This window comes from Astatotilapia calliptera, chromosome 10 (assembly GCF_964374335.1).
Source record: "Astatotilapia calliptera chromosome 10, fAstCal68.1, whole genome shotgun sequence".
Taxonomy (NCBI): Eukaryota; Metazoa; Chordata; class Actinopteri; order Cichliformes; family Cichlidae; genus Astatotilapia; species Astatotilapia calliptera.
In genome coordinates this window covers 33616271-33641180 of record NC_137431.1, presented here as the reverse complement: position 1 = coordinate 33641180, position 24910 = coordinate 33616271, and the positions used below count along the sequence as shown (strand labels likewise).

Here is a 24910-nt window from a genome sequence, read left to right as displayed (position 1 = left end):
CCTCTTCTCAAATCAATCTCATGTTTCTTCTGGTTAAAACAATAATAAGTGTTTGTTAGACTCCTTAAAATATACTCTAAAGTAAAAGCTCTTTTGCCTTTTCCATTTCAGGGTCCAGAGGGGGCCGTAGTCTATCCCCCTCCCAGCAACCATACAGCAAGAGGTGGGTTACACCCTGGAAACCTCGCCAACCAGGGCCAAAGAGAGACAGACAACCATTCACTCACCTTCACACCTAAGTGTGGTCTAGAATCAGAAAGTACCCCCCCACACACACACGGAGAGCAAACCCCACAGACCCACAATACCACACACACATCATGTCAGAAAAGTCCCAACAAACCTCTGTGAACAAAACAGTTTTAATAAGAACTTTCACGGCATTAACAGAGTGTCCCGTGTGAACAGCTCACAAACCAAAAACACGGGCAGATAAATTTAACAGTTGTTGTGCTGACACTGGATGTTTCAAACACAGCAAAGAAATAAGCAGAGTAACATTTTTCTTGGTTTCATGCATATAAAATTACAGTGATTTTTTATCTTTAGTCTTAAATATTTAGTCTCATAAATTTGCCTTTTTATTCCTTTCATAATAAAGCAAAAGCCTGTCTCTGGCCTTCAGAGGACAAACTAGTTCACAGAGACGTTAATGCTCTATGAGTCTGTAAAACAGCTTCTTTTTTAAAAACAAACAAAAGTTGATGCATTTTTACTCCATCCTGGTAACATAAACAAACCCTGAAGCTGCATTTATAGAGACCAAACCAAAAAAACAGAAAATTCTGTTTTCTTCAAGTGAACCTTCGATAAACTCTGTGCCTCTGTGAGGTTAGGATCATCACACACTCAGGATTATAACACTCAGTGTTTCATTGTGCAGACGTGCTGAATCACATGCATTGGATTACAAAAAGACACCAAACCAGAACAAAAAAACAACCTGGCGAACATTGTAAGGGAAACACACATGAGACAGTTTACTGCAGACTGTATGTGAGCCAAGGTTACACCTGCAAAACAGAAAGATGAAGCCAGAGCTGCAGTTCCTCTGATATCCACTCTATCCCTGCAGCTGTTTTGCATCCTCATGATAACTGTGCTGGATGTGACTTATCTTTGGTGTCTGTGACTGACAGCTGTGAATCACCTCGGCTATTTCACCACAGCTGATTGGAGTCCCTGAAATGGACCTCTGGACCGTGTTTGTGCTGTTGGAGTATTTATTTAACCACTAATATGACTGCTGTGCAGTTAAATGTACAAACAGATCATCTAACACAGCGGTCCCCAACCCCCGGGCCTCAGACCGGTACCGGTCCGTGAGTCGTTTGGTACCGGGCGGTGAGAGTTGAGGCTCAGGTGTGAAATGTCTGGTTTTCAGGGTTTTTATCGGTTTCAGTGTTATTTTGTTATCGTTTTTATCGTTATCTCGGTTTTCCTGGGTCTGTTCACGTGTGTTATGAATAAATCTTCTTTTTTTCGGTACCAGTACTAGTTTTATTTTGTTGTATTTATCCGCGACACCTTAAAGGTCGGTCCGTGAAAATATTGTCGGGCATAAACCGGCCCGTGGCGCAGAAAAGGTTGGAGACCGCTGATCTAACATACCCGAGTTCCAGTTTGGTGAGTGGAATTTTAGGGCTTTACTCATCAGTTATTAACTAATTAGCCGGATCTGTGTCTACAAAGCTGCACCAATAGAGTCTGTGGATACAGTCGGCTAACTATCCAGACAGCCAAAGAAAACTGCAGATGTGAGGCACATTTGGCACAAGCAGTCATTCCCGTCTGAGCTAGCGTTCTAGCATCATGAACCCGTCCTCTCTGATGTCTCTGTTTGTTTGCTCTCAAATGTTTTGCTCAGTTGTTGTAACCTTTTGTGCGATTCCACAAACCCACGTGATTAAAAAAACGATCATATGAGACTTTACTCTTATTATTTAACATGCTGTAGTAAAAGACAAAATGCTGAACAAAGAATCTGTGTGATGTGATGAAACCGATTATTTTGCAAACAGCGTCAATAAAAAAAACATCCAGACGTGTAAAGTAAGACTTTCAAACTCTGATATGAGGCTTTGTGCAGAGCTGTTTAGCTTTTGATCACTGCAAATATTTGGAAGTGATTTTCTGTGTCACTGGTTTTGACTTTAAAAGCAGTAAAAGTGTGAGGTGTGTTTGGATTTAAAATAAAAGTAAACTACATATAATTGCAGGGGTTTTTTCTCCTGGAACTACAGTTTATTTGAGCTTTCTTAGAAACTTAAATGACCACAACTTGTGAGTGAATTTTAGTTTGTTTAAGATTGAGCCTGAAAATGTTTTATCAACCATTTAAAGTTTGTTTTTGTTTTTTTCTTCAGTAGCAAAATGTACCAGAAAGCATTTTTGGAGGGAAAAACCAGATTTGACTCTTATGAGATTTCCCTTTTTTCCTTTTTGTTTCCAGATTATGATTATTTGCAAGAAAACAGTTTGTAGCTCAGATCGTAATCACAGAAGCAGCATTACCATGTTTAGAGTATAAAAAGTCTGTATTTGCCAGACAGAATTGATTCAGATTAAAGTGTGTTAAATATGAATAATGTGGGACAAGAAAGGACAAATTGAACCTATTATTACTTCATCAAGGCTACAAAGTCGAGATCAGATGCATCAAAGCACCGATACCAACTTACCCTCAGGAACAAAGGTGGTGGGGATGCTGTTCTGAGAGTCAGATAGCTCAATGAAAAGTATTAAGGCATGATGAATGGGTTCATAAATGCCTGAATGCTGAAATCTAGAGTGACCAATTGAGTGCTGGAATGAAAACAGTCGCAAGCCTAAAACCTCTGTGATCTGAAGATATGAGCACGATACAACTTAAATTAAGAAAAACAGCAGATCACTTATTTCTAATCTTGTCAGCGTTAATCTCATTAAAATGACGTTAACGTCATAACCGCATTGACGTGGCAAATTTCCGTTAGCAAATTATCACGGATCACCCCGAGCGTGGGGCTGGACCGCGTCAACACATTAGCGCGGTTAGCTCGTTAATGCGTTAGCGCTATCCAGCCCCACGCACGGGGCGATCCGTGATAATTTGCTAACCATACTTGCCACGTTAATGTGGTCATGGTGTTAATGTAATTTTAACGCTGAGATTAACGCTTAGAGCTCTACTCATTTCATTTCATTCATCCTTCTCAACTAACGGCTCTGCAGACACCCATCTACACATCTAACTGGTAAATTTCAGTTGCTGCATCATGCAAACCACTTTGCAACCCACCCTTGATTCTCCCTTCATGCTGTGTCCAACAGAGAGGTGTTTAGCTTCTCCAGCATTTGTTAGGATCTTTGTAAATAATTAGAAACTATTTTTTTCCCAATCATTTTACTTTCATCAGCCTTCAGAGTCTCTTTCAAATCCAAAGATAAGCATTTTAAATTCTGGTGGAAATGATTTTGAGGAAAGCTACCAGGTACCAGCTTACAAAACAGTAAACTGACCCTTAAAACCATCATTCAGTTATTTTTTAGCTGTTTACGTGTGTCAGGAAAAAAAGGAAGAAAAAATGATTTAATCGTTAAACAAACAATTTTATCATCTCGTGAATTCTTAGGCTGAGCTCCATCAGATGGACTTTCCCAGGATGAGGATGCTCATGAAGAAGACCATGATGAAGAAGAGCCACATGAAGAAGCGATCCATGACCTTGGCGACCTTCCTCCACTCGCCGATGCGCAGCTGTGCTGCTCGCTGGTCCTGGTAGGAGTTGGCAATGTACTCAACATTCTTGCCCAGTTCCTGGTGTTGGCATAAACACTTCACCAAGATCTCCCTCCTGTTCCCCCCATCTCCACCTCCTCCCTCAACACCTACGCCTTTCTTTTCCTCTTCGTGCTCACCGCAGTTTGATTCCTCCCCTCGCACTACAGCAGCTCCTTTCTCCTGTGAGTGGTCAATGGTCACAAACAGATCCTCTTTCCAGTCTGTCTGGTTGGTTACTTCCTGCCCCATCTTCAGAGGCTCCACCTCCACCTTTCCTCCCCACGCCTTCCCATTGACATCCCAATTTGCTCCTTTGGTGCTGCCGCCATTGGCTGATGGGCTGTCAGACCCCTCCTGTGATAAAGGTTCTTTCCTGGCGCCACCGAGGCAGTTCTCACCCACCTCGTACACGAAGCAGATGCGGGCGAGGTACTTGAGGATGAAGCGCTCGGCCCATTCAGGCACGGGACGAGCCTCCCCGCCACAGTGGTGGATGTTCATGATGAAGATGGTGAGCGCTGTTGATGCAGTGACCATGGTCATGGTGGCAATGTAGTACTTTCCTATAGAAATAAGACACCGAAAAGTCAGGTAGAGGTTGGTGACCCTTATTTGCTGTCCCTATAACTCCAAATCAAGCTTTAGTCTTAGTTGCAGTAAAAGCATACAGCTGGTGAATATAGGACACTCTGATTAACCCTGTGAAGTCTAAAGTGGGTGTGACTACAGACAGCGGCAGACGAGCAAACATTCCTCTTATACTTCTTTATTTACTGCAGAGGCACTTGGGTAGTTGCTGCATTGCTGCATTGAAGTCTCTGAAAATTGAAAGCTGAAAATCACAGTTAGAGTAAGATCCAAGCTGCTTTGCAACCCACCTCCATCCAAGCTCCACCTATCATTTTGATTGGGTCTGTATCTGAATCCTCTTTGTCAGTGGTCCTCTTGTCATTGATGCCAAGGCTCAGTGACTCAATGAGAGCTGCAAGCTGGAGGTTTTGAAAGGTCCTCAAATCCATCGACAACAACTGTGCCCCAGCAATCACTGAGATGTGCTACTTTTATCCAAATTACATACTTTAAAGGCATCTACAAAAGACTTCTGAAGTCAGTGAAGGTCATGTCTGACTGTAAACAATCAATGAACACAATAGTGTAAATTAGACTTTATAAACTGGTCAGCATCAGGTGTTGTTGGGCAATCACCAGTATTTTCTGCTAATAGATTTAATAAAAACAGCTCCACCTTCTCCAGCTTCGATTTTAGACAGAGATCAGCGCGACGGTAAGCAAGAACATCCCTCAGAGAGATGTCCAGTAACCATTCGGAGACCTCAGAGTGATTTTCCGTTTCCTGTTGATTGACTCTTTGGTGACTCCTAAATCCCATTTAGTCTTCCCTTTAACCTGAACCTCATTGTAGGAGCCATTTTCATGTTTTGTGTATTATCTTATGTGTGGGACTAGTTTTCACTTTTTGTGTTTGTAAATGATTGGATTTAAGGTAGGAACATTTAATTAGGGTCAGGTTTAATTGGTTGAAGGGACCAAACAGTTTGTGACTGCTGGGATTTATTTTGGATATTAAGATGAACTGTGGAACAGCAAGTTCAAGCAATGATGAGCAATAAATGCTTAATCTAAACAACGCTGGAGCTATTGGAGTTTCTCCATACCACAAGTTTTCAGTCATATTAGTGACATCATGTCAATCCCGCCCATCAAACACCTCAGTGGCTTCAAACATAGGCTTAGCCTCTGCACTCTTTCTGCAGGGAAGCTCTGCTTGCCTAACACATTGGCATAACAGGAAAATCTCTTTGGATTACTCCGAGGATACACTCTAGGGACATCCCTAAGGCTGAAATGTGTCTGTCTGAGGTATCCTAAGGCACCCTCAAATATTAGTAACTTGTCAGATACAGTGTAGCCATGTAACATTTGCAGGAGGGATGATGAATATAAACATTACAATAATTCTGATTCATCATGAATGTTTTTTTTAAATACATAGATGTAAATAAAAGTCAGAGGCTGTTCTCACCTATCAGCGGGACGCTCTCAGAGGGTGGCATGCTCTCAGCTACGAGCAGCTGAAACACGGTGAGGGCCAGCAGCACTGTGACACCCAGAGAAACCTTTTCACCTGAATCCGCTGGCAGGTAAAAGCCCAGCGGAGCCAGAAAGGAGATCATCATGCAGGGAATGAGGAGGTTGAAGATGTAGAAGGAGGCCCGCCTCTTCAGGTGGAGGGAAAAGGTAATGTCTGGGTATGGCTCTGAGCAGCAGCCATACAAGATGACATTTTTCTTGGCTGGCATTCCCAGAACCTGGTTAGAGAAAATTTTGGGTTCGTCAAAACATTCATTAAGGATGTGCTAAACACATGACACCATTACTGACCTCCCACTCCACATTGGGGACAAAGTCTTTCAAGTCGGCGCTGTCCAGGGCATTGATCAAATCCATCTGGTTTCCGTTGTGAGTCCAGGAGCCAAAGGTTAGGTCACACTGCTGCAAATCGAAGGGGAAGAAGGCCACATCAACAGAGCAGGAGCTTTTGGTGATGGCTGGCTGGTCCCACATGACTTGGCCATCATTACGAAGAACAACATTGGTCTCCATGGAGCTGGAAAACTCATCATCTGCACTATGATAGAAACAAGGAAGGAGTTTGAAAACATCAATAAATATCCTGAAGATCAGCCAGCAGGATGATACACCTACCTGTTATACAGAACAATATCGGGTCTCCAAACGTAGCTGCTGGGTATGCGGATGGTGTCAAGGCCATCATAGTCCTCCTTCTTCCATGTGAGAAAGGCATCCATCCATACCTGGCGGACCCACAGGTAGGTAGTCAGGATCTGGTTCCGCTCATCCTGGTGAAAATCCATGAAAACGGCAAGGTCACACCAGTACCTGCCTGACTAGATACAGCATAAAGAGCTGGATAGGCATTCAGGGTTTGATTACCATGTCAATGATCTGGGAGAGAGTGACCTGTAATGTGACATTGATGATGTAGTCGGTGTCCTCCACCGGCCGCAGAGCATTGGTGTAGTTGGTAAATAAGTCTTTCATCAGTTTCTGAGCGAAGCGCCCATGAGCAGCCCGGCAAACTGAGGATCAGAAAACAGATGACAAGCATAGTGCCGGGTCAGGCAGACCTCAAAGTCATTACCTGCAATCGCAACAGATCAACTGATGCACAACTGTTGTGCATTTACAGGCTGCTTTGCAACCCACCTCTACCTGCTGTGGCAGTCGCTCAGTGAAACTGGTCACAAAGAGGGTGCTGCACCAAAACCTTCCTTGCAATAGCATTGGTTCTAGCAGGTCAATGCAATTATCCATAGTTTGCATGGAAGATGCTGAGATGTGCCTAATTATTAGCTAGGTGCTAGCAAAAGCTATAGTGTGACATCAGATATAAACACAGAACATTTGCCCTCAGAGTAAAAGTTGTGCCTCACCTTTGCAGCCAACATGTTTCAGAACATGAGACACACTTTTACTCTGAAGACAGATGTTCTCTCTTTCACTTTTCACAGCTGCTGAATGTTTGCAGGCAAGTTCCTCCATAAAAACTACTGGTACCTGGTACTGGTTAAATGTGATCACTTTCAAGGACCAAATACTTCAGGCTAATGGAGTGTGAAGCGTATGTACACTTTTTTTTTTTTTTTTTTGCCTGTCCCGTTTGGCTCTTTTGCCATCAGAATTGTTGTCTAAAGGCAAAGAAAGATGCCCAACGGATTTACTTTACCAAACTGACCATCCCAGCCTTGCCGTAATGGTCCATTTGATTCACCTTTTATTGTTTATTTTATTTTCACTTACTGAATACGGGACAGACTGGACTGGGGGAAAGAAGGGGAGAAAGAAAGAGGGAAAGAGAAACAGCTGAGAAGAGGGACGGGGGAGAAGGGCAAAAGACAAAAACCAACAGAACGGGCAGAGAAAAAAAAAATGCATATATCAATCACCTGGATCACCTGCTGAGAAAGAAAAAAGAAAACAAGCAGAAGAGAACAAGAGTAATAGAATAAACAACATCACAATGATATATGGGAATATGACAGTAAATACTAAATGTTAAACATTATTGTGCAGCACATAAGATCAACAGAACACAGTGTGCTTTGAGGTAGGAGCCAAAAAGGGTGTAGTTTGTGGGTGTGATCACCCGTGTGTACACCTGTGAGCATGGACGCGCTTGTTTTTAAAAGGTTCCTTCATGTAATGATCTGCTAGAGGGTGTGGGGGGGCCACAGCCCCGTCCTCCAGGGCATGAAGCAGGTATGGAGGAGATCAAAACTCCAGACATCCAGAGGCCCCCAGAACACAAGTATATACGCTTTTTAAATGATGGCGATAAATGTATTTGATATTTTTGTTTAAAGGAGAAGAAACTGCTTTCCTGGATTTATTAAAAAGACGGCGCATCATGTCAATTTGTTAGTTAAAGGTCTGCCTGTCCATGCTTTAGGAACGATGTGACCACATTCTAATCAGCTGAAGTGAATCCTGTGCTGATGTAAACAGAAAAGAAAAACGGAAGTGATTTTATTTGGCCCAAATGTATGTGAAGGTTCTCAGTCATCCAGGTCATCGTAGTCAAAGGAGCTTGCAAAGAAAAGCGTCTGGACTTCTTTAAGTTGCTTGAAGACGTTTCACCTCTCATCCGAGAAGCTTCTTCAGTTCTAAGGTCAAATGGTGGAGAGTCCAATTTGGCCCAAATCCATTTCCTGACCCTCCAGATGTTGATTTCACTGTTTGATCTCTCATTTGAAGAATTCAATCACAAATCTTGGAGTAAAAATTGATTCTTGATGGCCACGTGAATGGGGCGGTAAAATCAGCATTCTACCACCTCAGATGTCTATCGAAGATCAAGCCCTTTCTCTCCAAACGTAACTTAGAAGCTGTAATTCATGCTTTTATTACTTCACTCCTGGATTACTGTAATTCCCTTTTAATAGGGGCTGGGCACTTTGTCACGCTTACAATTCGTGCAAAAATGAAATTCGACCGCATCACTCCGGTTTTGGCCTTTCAACATTGGCTTCGAATCAAATTTAGGATCCATTTTAAAGTTCTTTTATTGGTTTTTAAATCTTTAAATGCTTTGGCACCTGTTTATTTGTCCGATTTGTTGAAGCCTTACGTTCCAACTCGTTCCCTCCAGTCAGCTGAGCAACTGCTGCTTTCAGTCCCTAAGTCACGGCTGAGACTCAGACCGGGCGTTCTCTGCTGTGGCCCCGTTGCTTTGCAACAATCTTCCTCTTCATATTAGACAGACTACATCAGTGCCGGTTTTTAAGTCGAGATTAAAAACCTATTTTTATTCTCTGGCTTTTAACTCTTTATTGATTTAATTGCTTTGTTCAGTTCTTATATTATTACTATTTATAGATGTATTGTTCAACACTTGGTCTACCAGGTGTGTTTTTTAAAGTGCTATATAAATAAACGATGATGACGTAAAAAGGATCAAGAAGTCAAGGTGTATAATCGTTCACTCTTCACGCTGTGGTGCACATCTTTAGAATATTTTGCACATGAAACTTTAAGTGTTGTCAAGTCTTATGTAATTTCTCTGTTGCTTTTCTCTGCATTGATCTGCTGCTGGATCCTTTCTACAGAAATGCTCAACGCTACATACCATAACACACACATGCAAACCACATTTCCCAGTTCAATTAACCCAGTAATCACCTCAGCGTTTAATCAGCGAGGGTCTCCAGAGCAGCAGCAGGTTGATAACTGCTCTAATATCCTGTTTACAGTTAATGATGGTGACAGCAGTGCTGAAGGCAAACGATGACTCTGTTTATGAGTCTGTCCAATAGATTTTTCACATAATAAAAACTGGAACAAACAACAAAGGATGAAATTATTGAGTCGTACTTACAAACAACAACAAACAAGCTTTATTTGTCACATACACAATTCTATATAGTACAACATGAGTGATGTGCTTGTGTCCGAGCTGCAGACGTGGCCGTCATTCCAGGGCTTGGTTTGTTTGTTTTTTTAGCATGGGCGGTCTGGTCAGGACCCTTACTGGATACTCTGAATCAAACTTGCAACTCCCACTCCAAAGGTGTGTGGTCTTACCATTAGTTTTTACAGTGTAAAAAGCAACTCAAGTTTCAAATGTATTTTTTCACGAGCATAAAATACATTCACAAACTGTGCATATTCACCTTTCACACACCATATTTCTTTCCTGAATGTGTTTTCACTCTGCAACAAGATCACACTGTAAATATCTGATGAGAATGATAATCCATCTACTCTCCTATCCCAGCCTGGGTCACAGGGGCAGTAGTCTCAGCTTGTGCCTGACCCTCTGTCACCTCAGCCACCCTCTCATGCTCTTCTATGGAAGTCCTGATGTGTTCTCGGGATAAGGGAGGAATCCTGGTTGGATGCCTGAACTCGCTCAGCTGCTTCCTCTTAATGTCGAGGGCAGCAGCTTTACTTGGAGCCCTTCACCCTCTCTAATAATAACAATAATAGTGGCCCATGAATCATTTCTGTAGGAATAATAAAATGGTGTCTGAGGGGGAGAATAAATATTTCATGTTCTCCAAAGTTGTTATCAGGTCAGACATCGTGGCTGGCAGTGCTGATGATTCATGTGAACTCTCAGCCAGACAGCAGCAGATAAACAGCACAGATCTCACTGTTGGCTGCAGAGTGACGCTCACTGAGAAAATCACCTCGCAACCACAACATGCTGTCGCTTTCTGCCTGACACCTCGCAGATTATTGGCTTTATGTAATAAAAAGATTACACTTTATTACAGACCTACAGTCTGTATAAGAGGGAAAATAGAAATGACTTCTTTTGTTTCACAGACTGTAGAGAAACTGTTCGATTCAAATTCAGTAAATTAAAATCTACATAACAACAAAATCCAGACCTAATAGTCTGCTTTTTACGTGATGTTCATTTAAAGATGGCGCAATTCAGAAACCTTTACGGATAAAATAAAGTAAAATAAAAACTCAGATGCTAAACCTTCACCCACTCTGAACACTCGATAACAAGGACAACACACATGCTTTGCACAAAAAAGGAGACACACGAGACTCCGTTTTTGGTTTAACGACCTTCACTTAACAGGAAATAATACATTACTGCAATATGACTGTAGAGACACAGCGAGGGGGGTCAGAGTGTTCACATCGTCTGTACTAAAATGGAAATGTGGACGTGAAGCTCTGGATCTGTGCAACAGAAGAAAACGGGATTGGGTGTCGTTTCGAGGAACACATGGAGATGGTCCAGTTCTGCTTCAGCTCTGTTTCTGTGTTTAAGGCTGATTCACAGCTGATGTTTTTGTCTGCAAACAAACCCACTGATGGAGAAAAGGTTAAGGTTCTGTTCTTGACCAAATGTGCTACAAAGACAAGGTTAGAAGGAAATACCTGCAGGTAAAGCCCCAAATTAGTGACAATCTTCAGTTTAAATGGAGCAAATTTATAGAAATAGCTTATCTTTACTTAAAAAAGATCCATAAATTAACTGAGTGGTTTGTAAAGTTTTTGATAGTTTGGCATAAAAAACAAACAACATTTTACCTTTTGATTTAAATTAACTCATCTTTTCAGCAGTGCTTATAAGTAGATATACGTACTTTTTACTAAGTTACTGTGTTTTTAGTAAAAATCGGAATTCACACTAATAAAAATATTTAAGCTTGGTATTCCAGATTGTGCATTTTAATGGTATTTTTACCCAAACAGCAATAAATGTTCGGCCCAGATGTGACCCATGACTGGAGTTTCCTTTGAGCCACATTAACATGACTTTCACTCAGGACGAGTTCCAGTGTCCTTAACTTACCACTGGTCTGCTGTACACGCACCAAATGTCAGCATGGACCACATCTGAACCACACAACATTTACAGCACAGAACATGCCAGAAGTGAGTGTGAAATTTTTGTCATGCGTTTCATTTCAAAGTATTTTCATTTTTCCCTGATTGCCAACATTTGGGAGCACAACTTAATAAAAACCAGACTTCTTGCCCACTACTTTTGCACGACTTCCAATTACTTACAACCTGCTGGTTGGCTTTTTCTCTGTATGTATTATCGTAGGGTCTACCTTACAATGTAAAGCACCTTGAGGTGTCTGTTGTTGTGATTTGGAGCTGTATAAATAAAACTGAAAATTGAAATTGAATTGTTCTTGTGTTATCTGCTTTCACTTTGTTTGTATCTTACTATATACATTTTATATCTGCACAGTTAGTGTGGAGCAGCCACAACTTTATTGTACATGTACAATGGCAATAAAGGTCTATTCTATTCTATTCTATCCTACTGTGAGAGTTAGAGTTGGGGATTATGCAGGGACAAGGACAGGACACAAACTTAATGCTTCAGCAAGCTGAGGAAATGTATCTGCAATAAAAACACCCTTCATGTCTCTAGTTTCAACACCTTACGCCAGGCGAAATATCCAAACAACTATGGGCCAGAAATCCATTAGATCTGACAGCGTATAAACCAACTGATGACAAATGAAAGTGAAACGCAGCATAAAGGTGCTGAGGACGGGGTAGAGTCTGTAAGAATATACACGTGGATCACAACAGCATGAGAATATCCTTATTTGGTGCTTTGATGATAATGGAGGATAGTCCAGTTGAACATGTTGCTTAACATTTTTCCATAAGGTGTTAAACATACGTATCACAGACTGTACCTCTTTAATAAGTACTTGAACCTCCTCATTAATGACTAACAGAAAAACACTTGAAGACCCTGATGGGCCCAAAATCTCCTGGATCTGGATGCAGATCCAGTCTTTACCGATAAACTTTGTGATCTGTTGTGATCAGTATGGAATGGACAGTGTTGGGGAGTAACAGAATACACGTACCGGCGTTACGTATTTAAAATGCAAAATATGAGTAACTGTATTCTGTTACAGTTACTTTGCTGAAATAAATGGATTACACGGCCGTATTTTCCTGTTTCATATGTTCGGCTATGCCGTCTCTATTTTTGGTGATTCCACGCCGGGGGAAACCCAAACACGCATCAAGAGGCTCTAATGTCTGTGTCTCAATCTCGCGGCTCATGTCACCTCTACTTACGGCTGCATAATGACGTGAAGAAATATTTTTTAAAAGTGTTATTCAAAAAATGATTTAATATGAAGGCAACAGGCAGAGTGTTACAGGCATAGCATGTATGAAGCATGTAAATATAATAATAACCACTGACGAGCCCAGCTGTAAGTAAGCTGTTAAGACTCGACTGTACGCTGTGTTCGTGTTTTCCTCTGAAACAATAAGCTCCGTTGGAGCAGCCTTACCTAATGTCCACCCTACTGTTACTCATTTATATTAAGATTTAAAAATCTAGTTGGTGTTGGTAACCTTCAGTAATAGTAATAAATCACAGCAATATTTCTACGAACATTATTGCTAAGGATTGTCTTATTGCATTGGAGTCACACTGGGTTAAATATGTACACTTGGGTTTTAAGGGGTATTTATTATTTTCTTCTTTTTTTTGGGTTGTATGGAAGCCCCAAACACAATTTCATTGTTCTTGACAATGACAATAAATAAATAAATACTAAATACTAAATAGTACATTCAGTTGTAAAAAGCATGATAATATATTAAGTAATCCAAAGTATTCAGAATACGTTACTCTCATTGAGTAACGTAACAGAATACGATACAAAATACATTTTGGGGCATGTAATCTGTAATCTGTAGTGGAATACAGGAACGGACCAAATTTCATTCATTCTTTACACATCAGTCTTCATTGACCGATCCTAGCAATGCCTGTTTATTGTTTACTAGCAACTAGCACTTACTATCTAACTTCATAAGAAACAAAAAGAAGCAGTAAATGTGGGAAGTTCACCATCTGGAGACAGTTCACTGCATGGGCCAGTGACTCTTCATCAGTTTCTTTCCTGTCCCTACAAACCAACAGATGTTTGACCAACTGTGATTTCAGTGTGTGCATCAACATTACGATTGTTTTTTCCTGTCAGATAATTGTCTGGATGATCTTCAGCAGATCGAATCAAAACGGCCTAACATACAAACAGGACGTCAGCAGCTGTTGGCTGGATCTTTGTGAAATGTTGTGCAACTGTTTGCCGCAGAGGGCAGCTGATTTTGATGATGCCTTGACTTTTTTCATCTTCAGTTCAAAGTATGTCCATTGTGTCTAGTGCTGGTAAACAAATATCTGCATATTAGCATGCTCATATAAACATTGTTTTACCACGATGTCATATGATGTGAGCATGTCCTGTCCAGCACTTTGGTCCATCATCAACTTTTAACCTCACTGTTCACTGAATTGAGGACCTGAAGGAAAACTTCTCAGTTCTGCTCTCCTGATTCATGATCCCACTGATGTATGCAACCATGCTAACCAAACAAACTGCCATGGAGCAAAGGGGGTTTTCAACAGTTTGTCATTTATCTCGATAAGGATGGCAGTATGCCTTTAATAACCTCATTAGGTGGGTTTATTGATAGTTTGCTTCACACATTCATTAATTTTCTCCTGTATATGTTTTGCAGTTCCTGAGTGTTCCCAGACCAAATAGGATTATCTCTTCAGTGTGGTCTGAGGAAAATACTAATCTCCAAATGCTTCTCCAGTCACCAAAAGCAAACAAATACTCAGACATAAGTACATATGTGCAACAACATTGTTAGCCACTCTAACAGCTGTGCACACGAACAAAAATGAGAAATACTGGCGGCGGTCAGTGCCGCCCTCTGCCTCCTCGTAGATGCACCTGTGCTATCGTCTTAAACATCCTAGATTACATTTATTGTGTTCACAAGATTTTCAGAAAAGTTCAAACTCATCTGAAATTTTTTGTACATGTATCTGTGGTGTGAATTTCAAGAAACTGCGTCACCACTTTCTCAAGTTATCACAGTCACAAACCCGGGTGTCCACGCCGCCCGCCAGCGCAGCACGCTGACACAAATCCCCCATCAGTGATCCGATTCTGATCAACACTACCAAAGCTAAACGAAATCATCACACTAACATCTGTGTTAGCTAGGCAGTGCTTCATTTTTGGAAAATGTAAAATCAGTAGGTTGAAGTGATTTTTGAAGTTTTTTAAAGACAATAATTTAAGACAAATAAAAAAAAAAACAAGGCGCAAAACACTGCAACAAAGTCTCCTTAAAAACAGCCTGATTTAACAAACAAATCCTTCAGCCAGTGGAAGTTCTGCAGATGGATCAGAACACCAAACTGCCCCACCTGAAATCAAAGACTGGTCTTAGTGAGTGACTGATAAAAACTAAAATATCTAAATCTATCTAATCATCATTCATGGTCTCCAGAGGAAACCTCCCTGACTGCCGTCATCAGGGCAATTTTTATTTTTTTAGGGTTTTTTGTTGTTACTTCTTTAATGACTTCGACAATTGGTTCAATACAGACGTTTCAGTGCAAATGTTTACCTTTGCTGACATTTGATTCTGTCAATACACTCGGAGTCACAAAAACAGGTTTTTGGCAAAAAAACGAGTTTTTGTTTTTGGGGGGATTTTTTTGCTCTTATCTGGACATTCTCCAGCTTGGTTTTCATGTTACAACGGAGACCTACCACAAACTTCCACAAGCAATTATTGCTGCGAAGGAAGCATATTGCGATCATGAGACCCGTTACAGCATGCAGACAAATTAACACCTCTCATGATGAAAAAGAAATGATGAAGAAGCTCAGATTTGTTATGTGACGGCTGTGTGCAGGCAGGAACAGGACCCAAAGTGCAGACAGACAGACGTGAACTTAAAAAAAAACAAAAACAGCTTTAATGCTGAACTCAAAGTAAACAAACTTCCAAAATACAAAGAATAAACGCAGGCAGGCAGAACACAGCACGAATGAGGGTAGATAAGGGCGATCGCGACACAGACCAAAGAGAACACACAGGGGGAGCAATCAGGGAACGAGAGACAGGAGGGAAACACAGCTGGGACAAATCAGGGCTGACGACACAAAGGAAGCAAAACCAGACCCATTAACATGAGACACGGACTTTCAAAGTAAAACAGGAAACATAACACAGACACGCGGATTTGACAAAGGGATACAGCTGACAGGGGAGACAGAGCAACCAGAGAACACAGAGACACAAACCACAAGACAGTTTGTATATGACGGAGAATCGCCTTTTGCCAAAAGGATCCATTTCCAAAATGGTATCCACTTGATTTTTAGGAGGTAGGTAGGGGAATGAAGGAAACGATGTTTTTGCTAAACTTCGTATTTGCAGATATCTAAACATATGTGAGGTTGGTATATTGTAATATCTCATCAGAACATCAAAGGTGTTAAAAGTTTCTCCTGAAAGTAAATTGTAAAAAAAACTTCAAACCATTATTGTGCCAAATTTGGAATGCTTTCTCTGAAACGGATGGCAAAAAAGGGTTAAAAGCAACAATGAAAAAATTACTAACCTGTTGCAAACAGAAGCACCTTCTGAATTGAAGCCATATTCTAACAGATGTTCCTACAACTGGATTTGTTATTTTCTGTTTTTGATTTCGAGCTACGGATGAGGTTAGGAGGGGAAGTGGATTAGACATCAGTTCCATTTTTACCCAAGCCTCACCCTCGCTGTTCTCATAAACATATTTCCAGTGCAATAATTTGGTGATATTAGCCGCCCAGTAGTGGCAACCCTAGCCCACCAGCCTCTTTTGGTACTTTTGGTAAGTGTCAAAATTATGAATCCGCACCTCCATCATTGTGCGGGTTATATTTATTCCCGAATATTTAAACGTTTCTTTTTCTAATTTAAAGGGGAAGGCAGAGAGATCTTGCTCTATGTTATTAATAGGGAACAGTGGGCTTTTCGATTAGTTACATTTGTATCCAGATATGCGTCCAAAGTGATCTAATACCTTGAGCAGTTTAGCGACTGATGCAGTTGGATTAGATTTATACAGCAATAAGTCATCTGCACACAATTATACTTTGTGCATTGTCCCACCCCTAGAGATTCTGGCAACCTGATTGTCCTCCCTAAGAGCCATAGCTAAAGGTTCGATTACTAAGTTGAAAAGATAGGAAGATAAACTACAGCCTTGCCTGCAGCCTCTACTAAGCTGAAAATTAGCTATTTTTATACTTGTATTACAGAAATATAATTAGATTTTACACACTCTGGCCTTGATCCAACCCATGCAAATTACATTAGTGCAACAAAAATGCTTAATCGGAATAGAAAGCCATTTATTAATGTGGAAATCCTTCCCATGATTATTTTAAGTTCATTTAAAGAGGGTTTTTTTTAGTGTTCAAAAAAGTCTAGAGTCTGGTTACCATAAAATGTTAATGGTTTTAAATGAACTTCCACTCCATCCTATCTTTACCAGGGTTGCAGGGACCTATCCCAGATGTGATAGGGTGAGAGTCAGAGTACTGCACAGTAGTGATGGGATTTCCGGCTCTCTTTAGAGAACCGGCTCTTCAGGTTGTTTTGTTGCTTTATTGATTTATTATTAACAATAATATACAATTATGCACAAAAAGAATTACTAATGTAAAAAAAAGTGGTTTTATTTATATATGTTTATATATAAATATATGCGGTGGTCCCTAGAGACAAGACACGTACAAACTCCAAAACACATTTCTAGCATGAACTGAACTTCCAAAGCAGAGCTACTAGATCACTTAAATTACACAATTGAAAGCATGTGTGTATTGTTTGTGTATTTATACACAGGCACTCATATATATATTCAAATAATTTAAAAAAAAGTTCATTTACCTGTTATTACCACACACCAAATCCGGTCGTTGGTACTTGCTGGCTTATGTAGCCACGAGGTAACAAAAGCTCAACACTGCCCCCTAGCATCGTGGAGCACCTCCGTTGTCTTTTGTTTTGGAGTTTTTACATGATTTGAAGTTTGTATGTGCTTTGTCTGTAGCAGCCACCGTAAATATACTTTTATTTATTCACTCCATATAAAATGTAATAAATAAATAATATAATACAAAAACCAACTATTCACATTTCAACTTTTAACTATTTTAATTTTCAGCTTTTTCCTTTTAAACTAATTTAAAGTGAAACAACACAAAACACTGCAAACCACAACACAATTAAATATAAATTATAATATGAAAACAAAAAGAAGATGCACATTCTCTGTCATATGGGCCTGCATGAATAAACTTTCTGAATCCTTTATCATCTGCAACCGAAAATAGTTGTGGATGATTACTATACCTTTCTAATGTGATGTTGTTGTCCCTGCCTCTCTTTCTCTCTCTCCCTCCCTAACTACTGCCCCTCCCCCCTCTGCCCAGCGCAAAGCACAAGACTCACGTGCGGAGTGAAGCGGGAAAAAGTGCGAGAGAGAGAGAGAAAAAAAATCCACAGCTCGCGTCGTTCACGTCAAAGATTCGGCTCTAAGAGCCGTTTCGTTCGCGACCGACACATCACTAGTGCACAGGTCACCAGACAGCTTTAATCCTCCATCCACTGATGCTTATCACTGAACATCCTGCCTGCCAGTACTGCACAGCGTCGGGATTTTCTTCAGAAGACGTTCCAACGTCTCTGTTTGAATGTATATATAGAGAAAGGGCCCAGAGTGATGGCTCTAAACACAAACCTGTACTATTGAAATGGTTGATGATGCATTTTGTGACCTTAAAGTCATCATTTGGTTTCTTTAATGTGAGGTTTTACATGAGTTACTATATTAGTGTAGTATTATTACTGCACAAATCACATGAGCACAGATGCAGGACATTGACACTGTGAACACATAATTTGCTCAAAGATAATAAAGTATTCGGATTCTTTGCTCATGGTCTAATCTAATAATAAAAAATAAAAAAATCCATCATATGACTTTTTCAAAGTCAGCAGACTTCACCGACAGCATAGTTAACTTTGCTTTGCAGCATCAGTACTTCTACATCTTAATGCGCAATTTTTATAATTAATTATCCCATTAAATTGCAACTGTTTTACTTTTTCCTCCATTTCTTTCATTTACATGATGATATAATATAAATTTCTTATAATAAACATTACCAAAGTCTTAAATAATGAGGTCATGTCCAATAATCCCTGTGAGCTAGAAGCTCTCAACACTCAGTTTCAGGCACGTTTTCGACTCTTGGCTCTGTGTGATGTCACTGTGAGTGAACATCCTTAATCTGAAAAATTCTAAATCTGTCATTTTTGCATATTTAATGCAGCAAAGGCCCACATTTTAATTCAAACTACTTCCTTTTCTCAACCTAACCGATTAGTTTTAGTCCCTAAATAAGTGATTAAGAATCAACTAGCTAACCGGTCGTCACGGCAAAGCTACAAGAGCGTCTCTCAGCATGGGCCCGAAAAAAGTTCTGTCAGCCGAGGAAGGAGACGATATTAAGAAGTCGCTGGAGTTTATGACAGAGGAGATTTCTACTGTCAAACTGCAGCAGAAAGCCATCCTGGACCTGGTCGAGGAAGTTAAGGCTCTCCGCATCCAGAACGCCGAGAAGGATCGGCGGCTGGCGTACCTGGAGAACAGAGTGGCGGATTTGGAGCAGTACACCCGGATGAACGATGTTATCATCACGGGGCTTCGCATCAAACCCCGGTCATACGCCCGGGCGGTCGCCACTGACAATGTAGGAGGGCCAGGAGAGGAAGATGTCAACTCCACGGAGCATCAAGTGGTTACCTTTCTACGGTCCAAAGGTGTGGAAGTGGATTATAACAACATTGAGGCTTGCCACCCTCTACCCCGAAAAAATGACAGTAACAAACCAGCCATCATTGTGAGATTTGCAAACAGAAAACAGAAAACAGCACTGTTAAAACAAGGAAAGAAACTGAAAGGATCCGATGTCTTCATGAACGAACATCTGATAAAAAGAAATGCGGACATTGCCAGGAAAGCACGTTACTTGAAGAAACAGGGAAAAATTCAAAGTACATGGACCACCAACTGCAAAGTATTCATTAAACTCAATGGAACACCGGAACAAGCCAAAGTGTTGGTCATCAGAAATATGGAAGAGCTGGACAAATACTGAGGTCAACTTACTCTGGAGGTATGAATACACATGTGACGTGACACACAACACAACACATGGCACAGTCCAAAAGAACTTCATCTGCATCCGGCAACAATATCAACATGACTCATTGGAATTCTCTTTATGATAATCTGGAACTGAGAACATTTCGATACACAGACCATAATGTTCTAGACTTAGAAAAGTATAGACCCGGAAAATAATTTCTACTACAACATCAGCTGTAACTGCTGCTACTTCACTGATGAACAGTTTAAGCACACCATCAACACGGAAAATAAATTATCAATAATCCATTTTAATAGCAGAAGTCTGTATGCCAACTTCAACAATATAAAGGAATATCTAAATGAGTTGACAAATCCATTTGGAATTATTGCCATTTCTGAAACATGGATCAATGCGGAGAAAGGAACGGACTTTGGACTGGAGGGATATGAAGTGAATTTTGTAAATAGAAGGAACAAGAGTGGAGGGGGAGTAGCTGTGTATGTGGATAAAAACCTAAACTACAAGGTGGTAGAAAGTATGACAACTGTAATTGATAATTTACTAGAATGTATAACAATTGAAATTTATAAGGAAAAAGAAAAAAATGTAATAATTAGCTGTATATATAGAACACCTGGCTCTAGTATTCAAGTATTTAATGACTTCATAGAGGAAATATTCTCTAAAACAAATCAAAAAGTTATGTTTATCTGTGGTGATTTTAATATTGACCTGTTGAATCCAAAAAAGCATAAAATGAGCGACGAATTCCTAAACACTATGTACAGTTTGAGTTTACATCCAATTACACCACATTGTGCCACCTTACTTGACAATATTTTCACTAACAATATGGAAAACAACATTGTGAGCGGAATATTAATTAATGACATCAGTGATCACCTACCAGTTTTTGCAGTTTATGACACTAATTATAAGAAAAATCAGCATGAAGAACAACTGAGATACAGACGTGTAAGGACAGAAGAAACTATGACTGCATTTAAGAACGATCTATTAAATCAGGACTGGGACAAGGTGTACAAAGAAGCTGATATTGATATTGCATATGGCATATTTTTAAGAATATTCATGGAGTTGTACGATAAAAACTGTCCAACAATAAAATACAACAGAAAGCACAAATATTCAGATAGACCATGGCTCACTAAGGGTTTACAAAATGCATGTAAAAAGAAAAATACACTCTATAGGGAATACCTAAAACAAAGAACAAAAGAAGCTGAAAATAAATATAAAAAATACAAAAATAAGTTGACCAATATTATACGTGTATGTAGAAAGGAGTATTATAGTAAAATATTGAACAACAATAAACATAATATGAAAGGAATATGGGATGTTTTAAACGGTATCATTAAAAATAATTCTGGACAACAAAGTTATCCACAATACTTTATCGATAATGGCAATATTATGGAAAACACTGCTGATAAGGTCAACAGCTTTAATCATTATTTTGTAAATATTGGACCAAAACTGGCAGAACAAATTCCTGAGTCACTGCCATCAGTAGACTGTAGTGAAAACCTGATTGATAGGAACCCTAACTCAATGTTCCTCACATCAGTGGAGGAAAAAGAAATAATTGACATTGTACACATGTGTAAATATAAAACATCTACTGATTGTAATGATATTGACATGAAAATCGTCAAGAAGGTCATTGAAGGAATTGTAGGACCTCTAACATATATTTGCAACTTATCATTTCAGACGGGAAAAGTGCCAAACAAAATGAAAATAGCTAAAGTTGTGCCGCTGTATAAAACCGGGGATAGACGCCACTTCACAAATTACAGGCCTGTTTCTTTACTACCACAATTCTCCAAAATCCTAGAAAACTTGTTTAATAAACGATTAGACAAATTCTTAGATAAATATAAATTACTCTCTGACAGTCAATATGGATTCAGATCAAAAAGATCAACATCTCTGGCATTAATCGAATCAATTGAGGAGATTACGAATGCTATAGATCAGAAACAGTATGCAGCTGGAGTATCTGTGGATCTCAAGAAAGCATTCGACACAATCAATCATGACATATTAATTAATAAACTGGAATGGTACGGGATCAGGGGGGTTGTACTGCACTGGTGAAAAATTATTTAAGTGACTGGAAACAATTTGTGAAGCTGGGTGTCCATTCCTCATCATGCTTGGACATTGCTTGTGGTGTTCCACAAGGCTCTGTACTGGGTCCAAAATTATTTATTATTTATATAAATGATATTTGTAAGGCATCTGATATATTAAAATTAGTATTATTTGCAGATGACACAAATATTTTTTGTTCTGGGGGGAAAATAAGGAGCTGCTGGATACAATTACTTCAGAAATGTGCAAAACTGAAAAATGGTTTAACAGGAACAAACTATCGCTAAATCTAAGTAAAACTAAAATTATCTTATTTGGGAATTCCCTTAGAAATGCACAAGTGCAGATTCATGTAGATGGTGTGGAAATTGAAAGAGTACTTGAACATAAGTTTCTTGGTGTGATTATAGATGATAAATTAAACTGGAAGTCTCATATAAATCATATACATAACAAAATTTCAAGAAGTGTCTCAATCTTGAGTAAAGTAAAACACATTCTGGACCACAAATCACTCCACATTCTCTATTGTTCCCTGATTGCACCGTATTTGAATTACTGTGCAGAGGTTTGGGGCAATACTTACAAATGTTCGCTATCATCAATCTTTATATTACAAAAAAGGGCCATAAGGATAATTCATAAAACTGGTTACAGAGATCATACAAATCCACTATTCTTAAAATCCAAAATTATAAAATTCACAGATCTGGTTCATTTTCTCACAGCACAAATTATACATAAAGCAATAAATAACCTGCTTCCTGACAATATTCTAAAAATGTTTTCTAAAAGGGAACGGGGATACAATTTGAGGGGGGAATTAAATTTAAAACATCCTCGTATCCGTACAACATTAAAAAGTTTTTGCATCTCTGTGTGTGGAGTGAAGCTGTGGAACAGACTAAGTAAAGATATGAAGCAATGTCCAAGCATGGCGCAGTTTAAAAAGCGGTTTAAGGATATGGTTTTTACAGGGTACAGGGAAAAGGTAGAGATTTGATAGGGTGTTCTTGTCTAATATTTTCATGTGTGTGCGCATGCACGGGTTTGTTGGTATGGGTATATATATATATATATATAATTGTAGGTTGTGTATCCTTGAGGTGTTAATGGGGTTATTGAAAATGTGTATATGTGCGTATGTGTGTATATACGTATGTATGGATAGATAGAAACATATATGTGTATATATTTAAAAAATAATAATAAATTACACATAACATATAATGTAATTGCAAGGAGGTATTTCTGTAGTCTATTGATACTAGATAGTGGAAAAGGGGTGGGATTAAATAAGCTTATGCTTCTTCCTGCTCCTTTTTGAACATAGACGTTATTTGGAGTTGTGGTTGCTCGTTTTCCTTTTGTTTGCTTTGTTCATTTGTCTCTTTTAATTCTACTTTTTTAATACTTTTTCAACATGTTCAAAATAAAGATTCAATCAATCAAAGATACAAAAGTACCAGTGGTGTCCTGAAAAACCTGCAGTCTCCCACAGCTCCAGCTCCATAATTTATTCTCGTGGTAGCTTTACATGATTCAAAGTTTAAAACAATCCATGATAATCTTATATGGGCCTGAGAGCAAGGCCCCCAGGTTTGTCTGAAATAAGCTGTTTTAGTTTCTCCCCATTTAAGGCAATCCTTGCTTTAAGCCAGCTTTCTTTTGATTGGCTGCCCCTCATAAAAGAATCTTAAATAACAGGTGGGCGGGGCTTCTATTATCACTACCAGAGCTGTGCGCCTGATCTGATCATATAAGGATATTCTGCCCTTATGACATGACAGAGCACAGTGAGGAGAAAGCAGTGTGAAGCTGAGTGTTCAGAGCAGCGTGAGGGTCACAGGGGTTACCGCCCATACTCTGATGTCATTATTAGTAAGGCTGAGCAGAATATACAGCATACAACACAAAGCAGAACATGCACAAGACGCACGGTGTGAACGAGTCTGTCTGGTCTGTTAGTTCCAGAAAACTTCTTCATATTTTGTTTGTAAAACATTTTTTACATTTTAAGGTCCAATTTTCAATCCAAACAATGTTTTGGTCTCAGAGCTTCTCTTCTGCTCTCACACTGATGTCTCAGAGAATGAAACGAATCATAGAAGCAAATGTTCACTGTTTAATGAACAAAGACACAGATGGTTATTAATAAAGCCTGGGAGGTCATGCTTACAGGGTGTAGCGCTTTAAATATCAGTCATTTTAAAGGAATATTCCAAAACTTAAAGCTTTTGTTTATCATATTATTTTTATATTTTAGGGCACTTTCAGTGTGCCTCTTTGAATCCAATATGATGGGCATATATAAAGTATTTTTGGACACTTTGGGAATGAAACAGTGAACTAATCATAGATAGAAATCTTCAGATTCACCGCTAATAAAATATCACTTGGAGCGATTTGTAATGGAGGAGAATGGAGCGTGTTCAGAGGTTCAGCAGCAGCACAGAGATCAATATCATTAATCCTCAGCTATATCACCGTTCACATACAACACTAAACACTGTTTAAAAAAGCTCACACTTTCCCCACTTTAAGAAAACATACAGTAAAACCCTGAAATATCAACATCAGTAACAATAATGAGAAAAACACTCACTGTGTTCATGGTTCTGCACTTTAAAAATACCTGAAGTGAAGCTGAAAAGGGGTTTTACCTGGCAGGATGAGGAGAAGCACGAGAGGCGCAATTGATCCACTGCAGAGGAACTTCATCTCGTTCTGATAACTGTTATTGACCCGGCAAAAACAGTCTATTAGTAACAGTGCAAACACACATCAGAGTCCGACCACAGAGCAGGGAGGAGGAACCTCACTGAGACAGAGAGAGAGAGGGAGAGAGGGCTGATGATGCAGGTCAGTGTGTTTGCTGTAGTGCGGTGGTCCCTGTATGGGGGCTCAACAGTGTCACAACAACTTCTGATTCCTGCTAACCATG

The 24910-nt window shown here is 39.6% G+C and overlaps 1 protein-coding gene and 1 long non-coding RNA gene across 2 annotated transcripts; both read right to left on the bottom strand.

Annotated features, from left to right (window-relative positions):
* Positions 1–346: 346 nt before the first annotated feature.
* On the bottom strand, positions 347–24910 carry LOC113030119 (neuronal acetylcholine receptor subunit alpha-10-like). Its single transcript, XM_026181266.2, has 6 exons — positions 24630–24910; positions 6740–6885; positions 6491–6645; positions 6167–6413; positions 5808–6093; positions 347–4326 (listed from the first exon to the last, which is right to left on the bottom strand). Exons 1-6 carry the CDS (start codon positions 24685–24687, stop codon positions 3626–3628), a joined length of 1593 nt encoding a protein of 530 aa, XP_026037051.1. The 5' UTR covers positions 24688–24910; the 3' UTR covers positions 347–3625.
* Positions 20546–21865, bottom strand: LOC145431494 (uncharacterized). Its single transcript, XR_013911816.1, has 2 exons — positions 20670–21865; positions 20546–20577 (listed from the first exon to the last, which is right to left on the bottom strand). It is a non-coding gene; the product is annotated as an uncharacterized LOC145431494 (long non-coding RNA).

Excerpts from the sequence above, each read along its gene's own strand:
- LOC113030119 (XM_026181266.2), bottom strand. The coding sequence starts at position 24,687 with ATGAAGTTCCTCTGCAGTGGATCAATTGCGCCTCTCGTGCTTCTCCTC. Across the intron at positions 6,646-6,739 it reads TCTCCCAGATCATTGACATG|GATGAGCGGAACCAGATCCT; the intron begins GTAATCAAACCC and ends GATTTTCACCAG. Across the intron at positions 4,327-5,807 it reads TGAGAGCGTCCCGCTGATAG|GAAAGTACTACATTGCCACC; the intron begins GTGAGAACAGCC and ends TTATTTCTATAG.